Source organism: Anabrus simplex, chromosome 9 (genome assembly GCF_040414725.1).
Source record: "Anabrus simplex isolate iqAnaSimp1 chromosome 9, ASM4041472v1, whole genome shotgun sequence".
Taxonomy (NCBI): domain Eukaryota; kingdom Metazoa; phylum Arthropoda; class Insecta; order Orthoptera; family Tettigoniidae; genus Anabrus; species Anabrus simplex.
In genome coordinates, this window is record NC_090273.1 from 63935934 (window position 1) to 63951052 (window position 15119).

The 15119-nt window shown below is 41.5% G+C and overlaps 1 protein-coding gene across 1 annotated transcript in view; it reads left to right on the top strand.

Moving 5' to 3' along the window:
- Positions 1-15119, top strand: part of Pgant2 (polypeptide N-acetylgalactosaminyltransferase 2) — a 463080-nt gene that overhangs the window by 30813 nt on the left and 417148 nt on the right. Inside the window, exon 2 of the mRNA XM_067153354.2 lies at positions 2816-3081. Coding sequence (XP_067009455.2) covers positions 2816-3081 — 266 coding nt within the window. The remainder of the gene's footprint in view (positions 1-2815; positions 3082-15119) is intronic.

Here is a 15119-nt window from a genome sequence, read left to right on the forward strand (position 1 = left end):
TTGACAACATACCATATAAGTTCTGGGAAAAGGAGATTGGCGTTCGGTTTCCCCATTAATTTTGAGGTTAAGATATTTTACTGTCAATGAAATAAAACTATGAATTCGTTTGATAGAACAATATATATATTATTTAAATAATATATAAAAAATAGAGAGTCTTGTTGCGATAAAACAGATGAGAATATGAAATTATGACATTGCAACTGAAATAAACTAGGCATGAATTTGAATTCTTCTTGACCGGACATTTAACAATTTATACGAAATATTTCCCTCACTGATTCACTTGACTGTACCTTCAGCACTTTGAGTGTAATTACGACGTATTCCTTTGATCTGGTGTTTAGTGTAGATGTGTCACGCCTAACTTGGTGATACATCCTTGTGACTGCTTCTTCTCCATATCATCTGACTTCTTTGTAAGTCAATATGGTATCACCTCATGGCAGGTCCAGGGTTGCCCTCTCTGACTCCATGGTAAGCCCTTGCGTCCGTGTCTTCAACTAAGTGACCGACCAACCTTTGGCCTCACTCTCTCAATGACCAATGATTAATGGCTCACTGAGTCTTCTCCATCTCTCGTTCACACTCGTTGACTGACCGACTGAGGCCTCTTCATCTCGTAGACTTCTTCACTGTTCAGCTTCCGTTTAACTAATGACTGACGCTACAATATGCATCCTCCTTTTATAGACGTTGGTTGACACAGCTACTTAATCTCCAGAAATAACAATGACATACTCCCACAACGCCTCAAACCGTTGCATGTAATGGTGAAATCCCCTGGGGCGGCTGAGTCTCTGAGCGAATTTCTAAAAGCTCACGATGACGTAGCCATGACGTAGCAATGACTTGGCAGAATCGCCAGTAGTGCAAAATATAACGACGTCACATCCAACATCTGATATATAACAATTCTCACTGTACATGTATTGAGTGTTAGTTTACACACACGTATATATGCATACATCTAAGTACACTCCTGCAAGCGACAAGCATTGTAAAATTGAACTGAATAAGAATTATAACAAAATAATAGTAATCTCACAGATAAAATAATAATAATACTGACATAATAATAATAATAATAATAATAATATCACAGATGCAATAATAATAAAATATAGCTATTGCCTTGTAACGGGATTTGAACCGTTACAGTTCCTCCCAAATTTCTTCACGTCAACTTTAATTTAGCACACGTCTTGTAAGTCACGAGAAAGAACCCACGATCGCACAGGTTATCAGCCCTTTATCTATGTATCTACCTAGCTATATATCCTTTTTATCTATCTACGTTATCTACAGGGTGTATCAGACCTATGCCGACGAAAAGTCTTGGATGCTCTTCGTCTCATGTTAAGAACGATGGTGCAAAGAAATTTGCGGGGACAATTTTTCTTTTCGAGAAAATGAAAAAATGAGGAAGCGCGATTCAAATTGACGAACTTGTCGTATTTGCTATGCCAGCTGCTGCCTGTTGCTATGCGTCAGAGGAAGGAAGGGAGGGGGAGTGGGAAATGGGAGACAGAGTTAATGCTCGGTACGAATGCACAAGTTTCTCGTCCGTTTCCATAGTCGCTTCCCAGTCCCAGTAGACAGAGTACAGTTTGTTCTGCACAGATTGACTACTATATGAACCCCGCAGAAAGAGAAGATGAACTTGTACCAAGAATACAGGCAGGGAGCTTTCCAGTTCGCTCGCGACACACACCACATCCTGAACCGAATTCAAAAGTCACTACTACACTGTTGTCGAGTGTGCATCAAAGTACTTGTAACTAGTTCTGTGGCCTCGTTTAGTTCTATATCTCTTATCTTTAAATCCTTAGAAACTGAGTCTGGCCATCGTAGTCTTGGTCTCCCTCTACTTCTCTTACACTCCATAACAGTCCATTATTCTCCTCGGTAACCAATCCTCCTCCATTCTCTTCACATGACCCCATCACCGAAGCCGGTTTATGCGTACAGCTTCATAAATCGAATTAATTCCTCATTTATCCTTTATCTCCTCGTTCCGAGTACCCTGCTTCCGTTGTTCACACCTGTTCGTACCAGCAATCATTCTCGCTACTTTCATGTCTGTTACCAGTGTATCCTCATGCCATACGAAATATATATATACACATGTCTGTTACTTCTAACTTATGAATAAGATATGGCGAGTCTACCCAGCCTACCACGGTGAAGAAGATGACTTTCTGCTGATAGCTCTAGATGCTGTATGCTGGATTGAAAAACTAGATATTCAATTGTGAAGCACAAATTACTTTGTTTCTCATTTCTAATATGTATATACAGTATAACTGATATTGTCTGTATAAGCCATACGCTAAATAATACTCCCGTAAAACAAATTTGGTCTGAAAACAGACCGATGTAAAGACAGTTTCGTCCGGGAGCTGACTTCCTACTTGCAAAATACTATTGATCGCAATGGCGAGCTCACAGTATTAGCTTTGCTGAACCTTCATTCAGTCTCACTTACTATACTACCATCCTGGGAGAACACACATCCTAAATACTTGAAATCACTTACCTGTTCAAAGCAACGGCTTCAGTGATGCCAAGGCTGTCTATAATAGCTTTTGGTGGAGCTGTAGAGGATCAAACCAGCCTTCGAGCTGAATACCCAACAATACACCTACCTGTTGAGCTTTGTTTATATAATCGTCGAAGGTTAGATGTAGAGTCAATATTACTTGTAGTGTTCCTACAGCTCTTTGGAAGTCTCACACATCATATCAAAATTCATCTCCTGTTTTCTTCTTCTTTGGTAGAATATAACATTTGTGATTCTTTGTTTTTGCAGATACCAGAAGAGAACCGGGCGTTACGTCTCAAAGAGCTGTACGCGAGTCCCGACAGTGAAGGCGGGCTGGGGGGCAGCACGGGCACTATTGCGGCCTCCCCCAGCGCAGACTCCCGCCTCACGTGGAACTACTTTGACGAACGGGGCTATGTGGAGCGAGGGGGCCTTCAGGCGGGAGAAGACCCCTACACGAGGAATCGCTTCAACCAACTGGCGAGCGATCGCTTGGCGAGCAACAGGGATATTCCGGATGAACGCAGCCCTATGTGAGTACAGCCTTCCTCATTGAACTTTACTGCCATTATGGTCTACTTACGCCATGCTCCTTGCTTTCGTCTATCTTGGCCAAACCCGCACCTCGAGAGTTTGTAATTTTCAAGTCCTTCATGGCATATCCCATTCTTTTGCCGATTCTTCGAAGAGTCGGACGTTTTCCATTTTATTCTAGAGCTAGAGCTCTCTTTGAATTTCCCCTTTAAACAATAATCGCCGGACAGAGTAGTACAGACAGTAGGAGGTCGGCTTTCTGAGCTCAAATTGGGGTGCAGGGGTTGATCCCCGCTCATTCCGGTATTTTTTGAAGGTGTTCAAATGCTTCAACACCGTTTCCGCAGTTTAACCATTACGTGAATAGAGTTCTGCGGGACAACTTCCGGCACCTTGGTGCAAAAGTAATTTTTGGAAGATAAAATCAGTAACATTATTATTATATCGAACAATAATCACCATTGCCATTGAAGATTGGTTGTGAAAATGGGTTTAATTGAAAACAAATGTAGTGTTTCATATAAGGAGTTTGGGAATGGTAGTGAACAGTCTCACCATTTAGTCTTGTCTTCTCCCTATTGTGTCTGTACTGCTGTGGGTTTGTAGTACGATTAGAAATGAAGCGGTCATCGTATCTGTTTCGCGAAGTCAAGAGCTGTCGATGTATGTGCGTTGGACCGGTTTGCTGATGTGGTCTGGGTTTATGCTGTTCTGTACAGATAAAATGGACCGAAGCAGCACTGTAGGTCGTGCACAAGTAATGCAATGTTTCACTGATCACATCGCTCAGTATCTTGATGCAGTCACCAACTGCAAGACCAAAGAAGAGAATGTGCGAATCACGACACACGACGGTACAGCTGAGGTTCGGTCGCGGGAAAAAGGATTATATTTAAAAAGGTAGACGTGCGGACGGTTACCTTACATTCTCAATCACGGTGAGCCCAAAACACCCTCAAGGGGCCGATCCTAACGAGGATCAAAATTGATAATCTACTATTAAGAACACGAACTGCTATTAGATTTTCTTCGCTATTCGTATCGCACTATGTAGGTATTTAATTGAACTGTCATGAATTATATACTTAGTAACCGAAAAGAGAGGTTCGATATTGGGCCTCTGAAGTAAAATACTGTAACTACATAAGCGTAGGTTTCACCATTTTTCAAAAAGTACAAGGTGCATGTACTTCGTATATTGAAAATTAAGGCAGTACAAATATTGAATTAATCTATACGATGTGAATAATGTATATACATATCTTAATGGATGTATTTTTGTCCTTCAATTTGAAGACCACCATTGACCAAGTTCATGGGTTCTCCTGCTACTGGACGTAGCCCAAAGATGTGTTGGTCTACGCTCCCACGTAAGTAGCCTCTCTATCGCAGAGGTAAGGAACAGTGTTCCATTCCCGAGCGTTATCAAGTCACTGAGTTTGTCAAAGACTATTTTTGTTCAAATGTCGCTCCCCTATATTTTTTAAATTTATTTTTACAATTGGCTTTACGTCGCACCAACGCAGATAGGTCTTATGGCGACGATTGGATAGGAAAGGTGAAAATGGGAAACAATAGAAAGCTATCTTCAGGACTGCCGACAGTGGGGTTCGAACACTCTATCACCCGGATGCAAGCTCATAGCTGCGCGCCCCTAACCGCATGGCCAACTCGCCCGGTATGTCGCACCTCATTTATGATTAAAATTTTTCGATTTTCAGGTACAATCATCTAATAGAGAGGATCGCTACTTTTATACCATTAACGAACATAGTACGGATCACGCACTCCAAATGAGATGTAGGTTTGAGGGAGGAAGAACTGCTTTCATGAAGGTGAAACACTTCAGCCTAAACCTAAAGTAGTAGCCGGGCTGAGTGGCTCAGACGGTTAAGGCGCTGGCCTTCTAACCCCAACTTGGCAGGTTCGATCCTGGCTCAGTCCGGTGGTATTTGAAGGTGCTCAAATACGACAGCCCCGTGTCGGTAGATTTACTGGCACGTAAAAGAACTCCTGCGGGACTAAATTCCGGCACCTCGGCGTCTCCGAAGACCTTAAAAAAAGGAGTTAGTGGGACGTAAAACAAATAACATTATTATTATTATTAAACCTAAAGTAGAGGACAGTAAGGTACTGTGTATCCTCAACTCTTTTATAATACGACGTTGAAGCATATACTCTTTCTGCAGCTATAGGGAAGAAGATCCAAGCTTTTGAAATGTGGGTGTACATGAGGATTTTGAGAATTTTGTAGACTGACCACATCACAAAATGAGGAAGATCTGCCAAAGTATGACCTGTCAAATCCCATTGATGCATCTTATTAAATAAGAAGCGGCTTCAATAACTTGGGCACATAATGAGGAATGGGCAAAAATACTGCCTTCCACAAGCCATGATACATGGAAAACTAGAACATTGGAGAGAACCTGATAGAAGGAGAAATTCCTGATTGGCGAACTTGGTATAATTTAAACTCGGATCAGCTATTCAGAATTGAAAATCCACAACCTGTTTCCAGTCATTGGACTGGGTCAGGAATGGAATGAATGAAGCCCCCCCCAAATCTAGCGGCGAGGATAGGAATTGTGCCGGCTTCCGAAGCCTGTCGCCCTCCTCTGGGGCAATGATTAATGACTCACAGGTGAAATGAAATGATAGTGGAGAGTGTTGCTGGAATGGAAAATGGTAGGGAAAACCGGAGTACCCGGAGAAAAACCTGTCCCACCTCCGCTTTGTCCAGCACAAATCTCACATGGAGTGACCGGGATTTGAACCACGGAACCCAGCGGTGAGAAGCCGGCGCTCTGCCACCTGAGCCACGGACGCTATATCAACATTTCAGAATTGTACTCGATAAGTCATGGATGACATGATAGCTGTCAAAATCCGGAACGGATAAGGTAAACAAAGAAGAATCTTTTGGCGAGAAATTGCTTAATGCAAGAAGATCATCCCCATTTTTAAATATACACTGTGATATCTTGAAAGTAGAGTTTTAATTAGCTAATTAATTAATCGGATTGCATTTCGTATGTTGGATATAGGCGCACGTAAACCCGTGGGAATAACACCAACAGTGCACAATTAGTCCCGCCCACAGGGGATCGTCCAACCTGTGGCGCACCTTGCTAATTCTATGGCATGCGGGTTTGAATAGTTTGCCTGACTGGATTCAGTTCCCGGGGCAATAATTGTTAGAACACTGGCTGGTCGAGCAAAGGCTAGCGATCGAAACTACTACGAGGGTTGCTTGGAAAATAACTCTGTCCTTTGAACTCTAGTGACCACCTGGTTTTCCAAACACAAAGGCGTAAACAACTCTATTGAAAAGGAAAAAAGGTCACAGTGTCTACCCAACTGGCTTTCTAGGTCAAGTGGACAGTGAGTGGCGCACGCATCCACTATTTTGTGGTGTAATCGGAGCTCGGCACGTGTGGCAAGAGGGGGCTTCATCAATGGCGACAACACCAAGTGTGACTGCGGAGAAGATCAAACCATCCAGCATATGCTTCAGTGTCCGCTGTGTCCATCTTTGTGCACGCAAGATGATGACCTGCATCGAGCTACGAAGAGAGGACTCGAAGTCGCGTTGTATTGGTCCAAGATTGTTTAGATGTTACTTGAAATTATTGTAACTGTTTTCTTATTTTGATGTATCTGACACGAGAATAATAATAGTAGAACTCGGACCCGCGACGTGATAGCACGTATCGAGAAGTGACATTCGTTTCGTATATCGACATCTGTAATAATACTTGTGATAAAGCTTGTTAGGTGAGTGAAGGATCGTTAAATAGTCGTGGATGTTGCGAACATTTCCGTACTGTCTCAGTATCTTAATTACTTAATCACAAGTGGAAACAAATAGAAAGAATAAGTAAAGAACATGATGTCCGAGGCCGAGCGTAATAAGAGTGACTGTAGACAACGAGCCACATCCGAGGACGTCTTACCGCTTCCGTCTAGCTTTTATTTTTATTTTTTTGTCCTGACCTCCTGTGCTTTATTAGAGCATACATTGTTCGTCCACATGTACCGGTAATCTGGCTAATAAACTCTATCTCGTGGCCTTCCTCCCGTACTTTTGTTGGCGTGAATGATGAGCTTTTCTGGTCCTCTCATTACATGGTCAAAGTATTTCAGTAGACGAAGCCGAACCTAACCCGAAAATCTTTGTTAGAATGAAGTTATTTTTGCGGTGATCGGTCCATGCAATTCTCAACACCCTTCTCCAGCAAAACATTTCTGTTGTTTCGATCTTATTCATCTCCTTTTTTAATGTCCATGGATCACATCCTTCTGTTGGTTCTTCCACTGTATTGTTAATTGCCACCTGAGCCTAGTTGCATATTCTTGTTATCTGTTCTCCTGATGACCCAGAATTTTTTTCCAGAGACCCAAGATAAATGTATTCATTGACTACTTCAAACCGATCCGTTCGCTTTATTTCTGGACGGCAGTTAGTCTGCCCACCTTCATTATTACCGTTTTCGAGGTGTTCAATTCTAAACTGAGTCTAGACTATGGAGATTCGTAGATAAGTCCGAAAACACCCAGATGTCTCTGGATATAGGAAATAGTGTGATTTCACAACATTAGCAAGGGGAGAGTCTAGCCAAAGAAAGAACATCTCTTTAAACCTAAAAGCTACCCATTCTCTTATCCCTACCACCTACGTGACGTATTTTACGCTCAAAAGCCGCCGCCGTCACTTAACGACAGCGACGGCACATTTTCTTTTAATTAATAATTTAATTTAATTAATTTAATTTAATTAATTTAATGTAATTAATTAATTGAATTTTTTTTATTTGTTGGTGAAGTTTTGGATCATCCTGAGCAAGAGCCCGACATCTGAGTAATGACCCCACTTTTGTACATAAGTTCTGTATTCCCAGCCTGACATTTAGTCCTCTTTTTATTTTTATTTTGGCGTAAGGCTTGTGATGTCGGGAGTGTCCGAGGACAAGTTCGACTTTTTCCAGTTAACCCCATGGTAGTGAGCTACCTGCCCGCTCTCTCAGGACATTGTCTGCAGGAGTACGTGTAATTGTTCTGGCTAAGAAGGCGAAGTAATCGGCCGGGCCTTGAGAAATGGACCATCCTGGCATTTGCCTGGAGTTGAAATGGAAAACCATGGAAAATTATTTTGAGAAAGGCCGATGGACAATTCGAATCCAGCTCTCTACCTAGTACAGAGTTAGAAGCCATAACTGTAGCAACGCACTGAGCTAACCTAGTTAGTATTCACTCTTCTTAGGTCCATGGTATTCTGTAAGAAAGAAGTCAGCTCCCAAGCGAAACTATCTCTCCTCCGTTCTGTTTTCAGTCGTTGTTGTGCGGAGGTGAAAGTTGGGTAGATTTAGGATGTATTATCCATAAATTGGAAGTGACAGATATGAACGCATCGAGCAACATAACTCCCCGTTTGGGTCTTATAGCTATGAGCTTGTATTCGGGAGGTAGTGGGTTCGAAACCCATTGTCGCCTACACCGAAGATGGTTTTCCGTGGTTTATTTTCACACCAGTCAAATGCTGAGACTGTATCGTAGTTAAGTCCCAGGTCGCTTCCTTCCCAGTCCTAGCCCTGTTCCATAATACCTAAGTCGGTCGGACGTTTCCGATAGAAAAGGAAGAAGACATGAAAGTGGTGAGAGTGAATGCTGGTGGGAACAACGGCAGGGAGGTACTTCGAATGAGCAGATAAAGACTAGATTAGGAATAAACTGATGACGCTGTGCGTATTAGCCGATTTCGGTGGTAGGGTAGTGTGAGGCGAATGGAGGATAGGTTAAAGGGAGTAATAATGGATTCGATCATGGAGGGTAAGAGCAGCAGAGGGAGATCAAGGGGACGAGGGTTAGATTCTGTTTTAAATGATTTAAAGGTAAGGAGTGTAAAACTAAACGAGGCCGGAGAGCCAAGTGAAAATATAAGGTTGTGGAGGCGCGTAGTCAATTCATAGAAGCTTGCAGACTGAACGCTGAAAGACATAACATACTGTAATAAATAATGAATAGCCATGTATGTATGTATGTATGTATGTAGTGGAATAATTCAAGAAAGAGAAACTAGCCCCTGCGCTGCGGTTCGAAGTTTCTACGAAGTACTTTAAGTGGCTTCTGTCCATAGCTCTCCAACACCTGGTACATTGCGCCTTCTGTGATAGAAGTAGCTTTAGGAGTTAACTTAACAGTGTCTGTTTCTCTCTTGCTCAGCGTGTGATGTATTGTAACGCGCCACGCAGTGCGAGATGTACGAGTTTCAACATATTTCAAGCTTATTAAAATCTAACCTGCTGTCAACACTTGAATCTCCTTTCATATTGTTGTTGTTGTTGTTGTTGTTGTTAAAACATCATTTACCATGTCTCTTCCAGTTAAACGGAACTCGAAGTCGCTAAATAAGTCTCCATCTTTTATCACTCGGAAATATAAGCAGGTAGCTCGCTGCAGCTTGTGTTTTTACCCGCCAGGTAAATGGTACGGGCAGATGAGTCGAATGAGTGATCAAAGGAAAAGTGTAGGCACCCTTAGTAATTCGATGATTGTTGGACAGCGTCAACGTAACACTGAACAGCGGCTCTGAAGATTTCGTCCTAATCAGCGTTGTAGCTCCTTTAGCCAGCAATTCCTGCATTTTCCCACAGGTCTTCTTCATTTAGTATTCGCCTCAATGATGATTTGGAGAAGTCCACGCCATTGACCTCTTATCTTATGTCTAATTTACTGAGCTTTCTGATCGTCAGAAGCTCTTTACTTTTACTCCTCCGTCTAAGGTCTTACTCATCAGTAAGGTTCGGAAGTTTGTGACCTATAGAAGTATAAAATATGCAAGCAAATATGTCCTTAAAACTAGCTAAATATGACCTAAAGAGGTAAAATATGATTTAAACATGTTAGGGATAGGTAGCAAAGAGTATTACTAACATTAAACGTTTCAAAAAGTGGTCAGCGATAATACAGCAGACACATTTATTCATGCAAACTGACAGAGCAATAGTAGGTACGGGACAAGTTTATACATTCATTCAGCAGCATAGTCCTGAGGCGAAGTTCTCACTCTGTTCTCGTGAAGGAGGACCAAAAATGTGTTTTTTGGTACCGGTTTCTGTCGTCGTACGTTCGTACAGCATCACGTCGACTAAACCTGCTACCTAACTGTTTCGAAAAAAAGAAAGAAAAATACATCTTTTACAAAATTTTGAAATGCTTTGTTCGAAACTCGACGCAGATAACATGTGCCTTGCTAAAAGCGACGCCTCAATTTGAAATAGAATTCTCAAAATGTAACTAATTACCTTATATCACTAAAATGACCAAAATATGACGAAAGCAATAAAAATGTCCGACATCCGAACCTTACTCATCAGTTTACCTGCAGCCTTTCTTACTACTCACCACAGTAACTAGGTCAACAATGTGCCGGGCTTGAATGAGAACAACACTAACAATTAGGCATAATCCCCTCCTCATCTCCCCTGCAGGCGGTGGTGGTAGAATACATCAATACCTCCATGTTGTCCCATGGCTGTTGTAAGAGGCGTCTAAAAGGGGACCTAGGGGCTTTCCTCTTGGGAGCGTGTTTTGCCGGCCACGGTTCCTCTAGCTGACTATGCATTGCTTCCGCTTACTTTTGTCGGATTCTTCGCCTTCATCTTTCCTATCCAACCTCCCTAGGTAGTGCCCCTGGCCTGCGAGGTCAACAGATTTTTAACTAATAGAACTCTCGTGAGAGCAACTGGCTTTATACCTTGTCCACGATCTACGACGAACCTTGCCGGGCTGTGTGCACCGTTATCTAAATAATTGCATCCAAAATTCCATTACCATGATATCCTCAATATAAAATTATTCTCAAAAATATAATTATTATCAGAAAGCCCGTGGGTCCCCTATTAGATGCCTCTTACGACAGGCAGGGGATACCATGGATATAATCACGATACTGACTCAGGTCCTATGAAACTCCCACAAATGAAATGATAAGTTCTCTAAGAGTGTGATAAGTGAGGCCTTTGTACGTGTTTCAGTCATGGCCATCCATCACTACTTCTTTTCCGACCCGGAGGGTACTGGGTTTGCGAGGCTGAGCGATTCTTTCATTTTCGCGCCCTTCCTTCTCTTTATTTTGCCGATACCTTCATCTTGAAAGTGTTGGATTTTCCTTCTGATTAGTGGTAAGAGAGGACGGTTGCCCAGTTTTACTTCGTCTTAAAGTAATTAACACCTCCTCCTCCTCCTCCTCCTCATCTCACAGGCTAGGTAAGGTATGCTTAGCATGCCACTGACAGACCTATCATCACACATCACCTGAAAGGCTAGGTTCACAGCGAGCACGTTTGATACAAGAGCACAGGATAGACCAGCCCTTACTTCCTCTACAACGGTTAGGGTTGAACCAGACCTGTTGCAACAAAACTTGCTAAGATGGTGAATTGAGACATCATGAACTTAATTATAATAGACATTCTGCCGTAAAATAATACATACTTAAAAATGGTGTCAAGTTTGTTTCCCTTTGCGAAAATCAAACTATTATAAATATTGTCTTCCAGTAAATGAAACTCAAATTGGTAACGATTAATGTATTTGCATCTAACGGATAATTTTCGAGAGATGTCTGGTTGGAATTTGGAGTCGACAAGTGTAGAATTTTTTTGCTATTTTGCTTTACGTCGCACCGACACAGATAGGTCTTATGGCGACGATGGGATAGGAAAGGCCTAGGAATGGGAAGGAAGCGGCCGTGGCCTTGATTAAGGTACAGCCCCAGCATGTGCCTGATGTTGAAATGGGAAACCACGGAAAACCATCTTCAGGGCTGCCGACTGTTGGATTCGAACCCACTATCTCCCGGATGCAAGCTCACAGCTGCGCGCTTCTAACCGCACGGCCAACTCGCCCGGTAGTGTAGGATTCAGTGCATCGAAATGAGGAAACTGACTCAGAGCCTGTGAAACTACTATAAATGAAAATAATCAGTTCTCTAGCGTATGATGAGATGAGGCCTCTTTTTTGTATAATTTTTCTTGCATATGCCAAATATCATTCCACACGTGTTCGTGTTCTCGAAATGTCACTTTCCGTATGAAGTGTTTTATGTAACTTCAAAATAACCAGAACTACTGGTATCTTTTTACAATGCTTATGTCATCATCAGCTAATTGCTCCAAATCTCCAAACTATTTTTCTGTTTTAATTGTAACACTACTATTGATTTTACGGCAAAATGAGTATGACCATCAAATGTAAGATAAAGTTACGTGGTAACGCCATTTTCAGCCCCCTTCAGTATTTTCTGGAAGGAGTGAGTGACTGAGGCTTGGGAGCTACCAGTTGTTCTGAAGACACGTGATGGATGACCTTGGCCTCTATTGTCTCCTTCGTCTGGTATCTCCGTGAATTTTCTGAAATGCAAAACTAGAACACTCTTACACTGGCCGCACCCCCGAAGATACGAATTTCATCACCAGGTATATAAAAGCAGGCTCGCTTCGAACAGGAGTTGTTATAGATAGATAGATAGATAGATTTATCTATCGTCAACAGGTTATTTGCCCAATTAATTATAGATGATTCAATGAAACATTACAGAGAACAAAACACCAAGGGGGGAGAACCAGCTTAACACGGGGAAAATAGGCCAATATTCATTCGATCGTTATATATGCTACAAAAGTTATTGACAAATGCTGCACATATCCCAGTATTGGCATGCTTCCTAGCAATCAGAAGCAACTTCAATAATATCAAAATTCTACTTATAACAATTTTAAATAATATGTTCAAAATTTCCCGCCTTTTAGACAATATATCACGGATTCCTTCATAACTGTCTTACTGTTTCGGGGATAATTATAATTTTTTGAGGGTTTCCTCCCATAGTGTTTTACTACAATCTGTACCTCATTCGGATCAATAGGATTTATATTAGATTTTATATAACATATCTATTAAAAAAATGATTAATGTTTTCAAGTGCTCGGAATAAAAACTCGACAAGAATATCTAAATCACAGTTAATGTTAGTGCTTGAGGTGCATTTTGTAGGTGGAGGTTTGATACATACTTTTAAAAAAGGAAAAGTACGACAATTCTTATAAACTTGGAATCTATAAGGGAAACAGTGATATATTGTTAAAAAGGCGGGAAATTTTGAACATTTTGTTTTAAAATATTATAATCATTAGAATGTTGACATTATTGAAGTTGATTCTGGTTGCCACGAAGCACGCCTATACTGGGATATGTGCACCAATTGTTAAGAACAATTGTAGCATATTTAACAATCGAATGAATATTAACCTATTTCTTCCTTTGTTAAGCTGGGTCACCCCCTTGAATAAATAAATAAATAAAACTAATCTCCTTATGTAATTATCATGTTTAAACTAAATCTAAACTTTTATATACACATATTTATACAGAAGAGATCTTACGCTCTTGAGGTTTAATTTTACAGAGTGGTGAGTGAAAAAGTCCACTGATTTACCAACCTCATTCAGTTGTTATTGTTGTTGAATGGTCTTGTCTTGTCGAGTGATACGCGTTGAGTAGTTCAGTGTGGTGTTTGTGCAAGTTACCGGTCTTGTCTGGAGTCGAGCCGAGTGTACGGCAGTCGTGTGTTGTGACAGCCAACGGACGTGGATTCGACTCTGCGAAGTGACGGTGGTGCATGCGAAGCAAACTGAAATGGAAGGTGAGACCTGTCAGTCAAGATTACGAGGGATCACCATTCGAGTTAAAGACTAGCAGCCGAAGATTCGCTGTAAGGACAAGCGACTTTCGTAAATAGCCAGTAATTAGTGATGTGTTTGTCATTCATTGTCGAGTATAATTCTGTGCTCTAATCGGGTCATCCTCGATTAAATCAGTTCATTAAATCAGTCAGCATAACAGTATGTTAATTGATCATTCACCCAAGTTCCATTGGAATCTTTCTCATCCTTAGTAGTCCTGCGCGTTCTAGAGGTCTGTGATGACAATCTGAACTTCCCCTAAGGTCTAATGGATGGTTAATTTCGCTGGTAACTCCCCCTCGTTAAGTCTTGATTACGAACGGTAGTATAAATGAACTCCTTGTTCACAACAGGCTTGCGGTTTTCTTGGAGAACCCAGCGGCGCGACGGAGCCATAGTAGAAAGGAAATGTTGTGTATCAACATAACCAAGACAGTTATTGTTATGAAAATGTGTACTACTGAGTCGACTGAGAGAGGAAGTAGGCCTAATTCCCAGGGACGAGATCACTTACAGTAAGCCTCGCTCAAAATGATCAAAACCCTCTGGTTTCTTGTAATTTTAATTTTTTATTTCTCTTTAGTAGTTGTGAAGTTACGACTTACAGCGAAAAATATAAACACTTTCAATATGGAGAAAAATTATTTTACTAAGTTCTGTTTTGAACAACAAAAACCATGGTGACAGCCCTGATGGGGCTTGGTCTCTCAAGTGACCACTGCTCATCCCGATGGCCTGTGGATTACGATTTGACGCGTGGTCATCGTGATGAATCCTGTCGGCCGTTATTGGTGGATTTCTAGACCCGGGCAATCGCACTGTCGGATAGCTTCTGTCTTACCGAGTGTTCTTGAATCAACCCTCAGATCCAGGTCAAAATCCATAGCCTAGCCTGGAATTGAGCCCAGGTTCTTCGGGTGAGAACCAGGCACGCTACACTAGACCGCGGCGAATTAATCTACTAATGTACTAACATTTACAAAAAAATATTTCACACACATATTCACAAATTCACACTCTATCACTAACTCTTCACGATTCACACCGTTGGTTTATGAAATGTTCTCTGTATGAAGACCTAAAGGAGACTAAAGAATTCATATTATGAATGCCATTGGAAATTGTGTTCCATAATCTGGTTTCCGTCGCAATAAATGAACGATTATAGAGAGCAGACCTTCCAAAGGGAATGGCAGGGTGGTAACAGAGAGTGTATTTTACTCGTGGAAAGAGGGAATGTAAATCAGTTTTGAGGACAGGTAATATGCCGATCCCTTAGTTACGGATCTGAG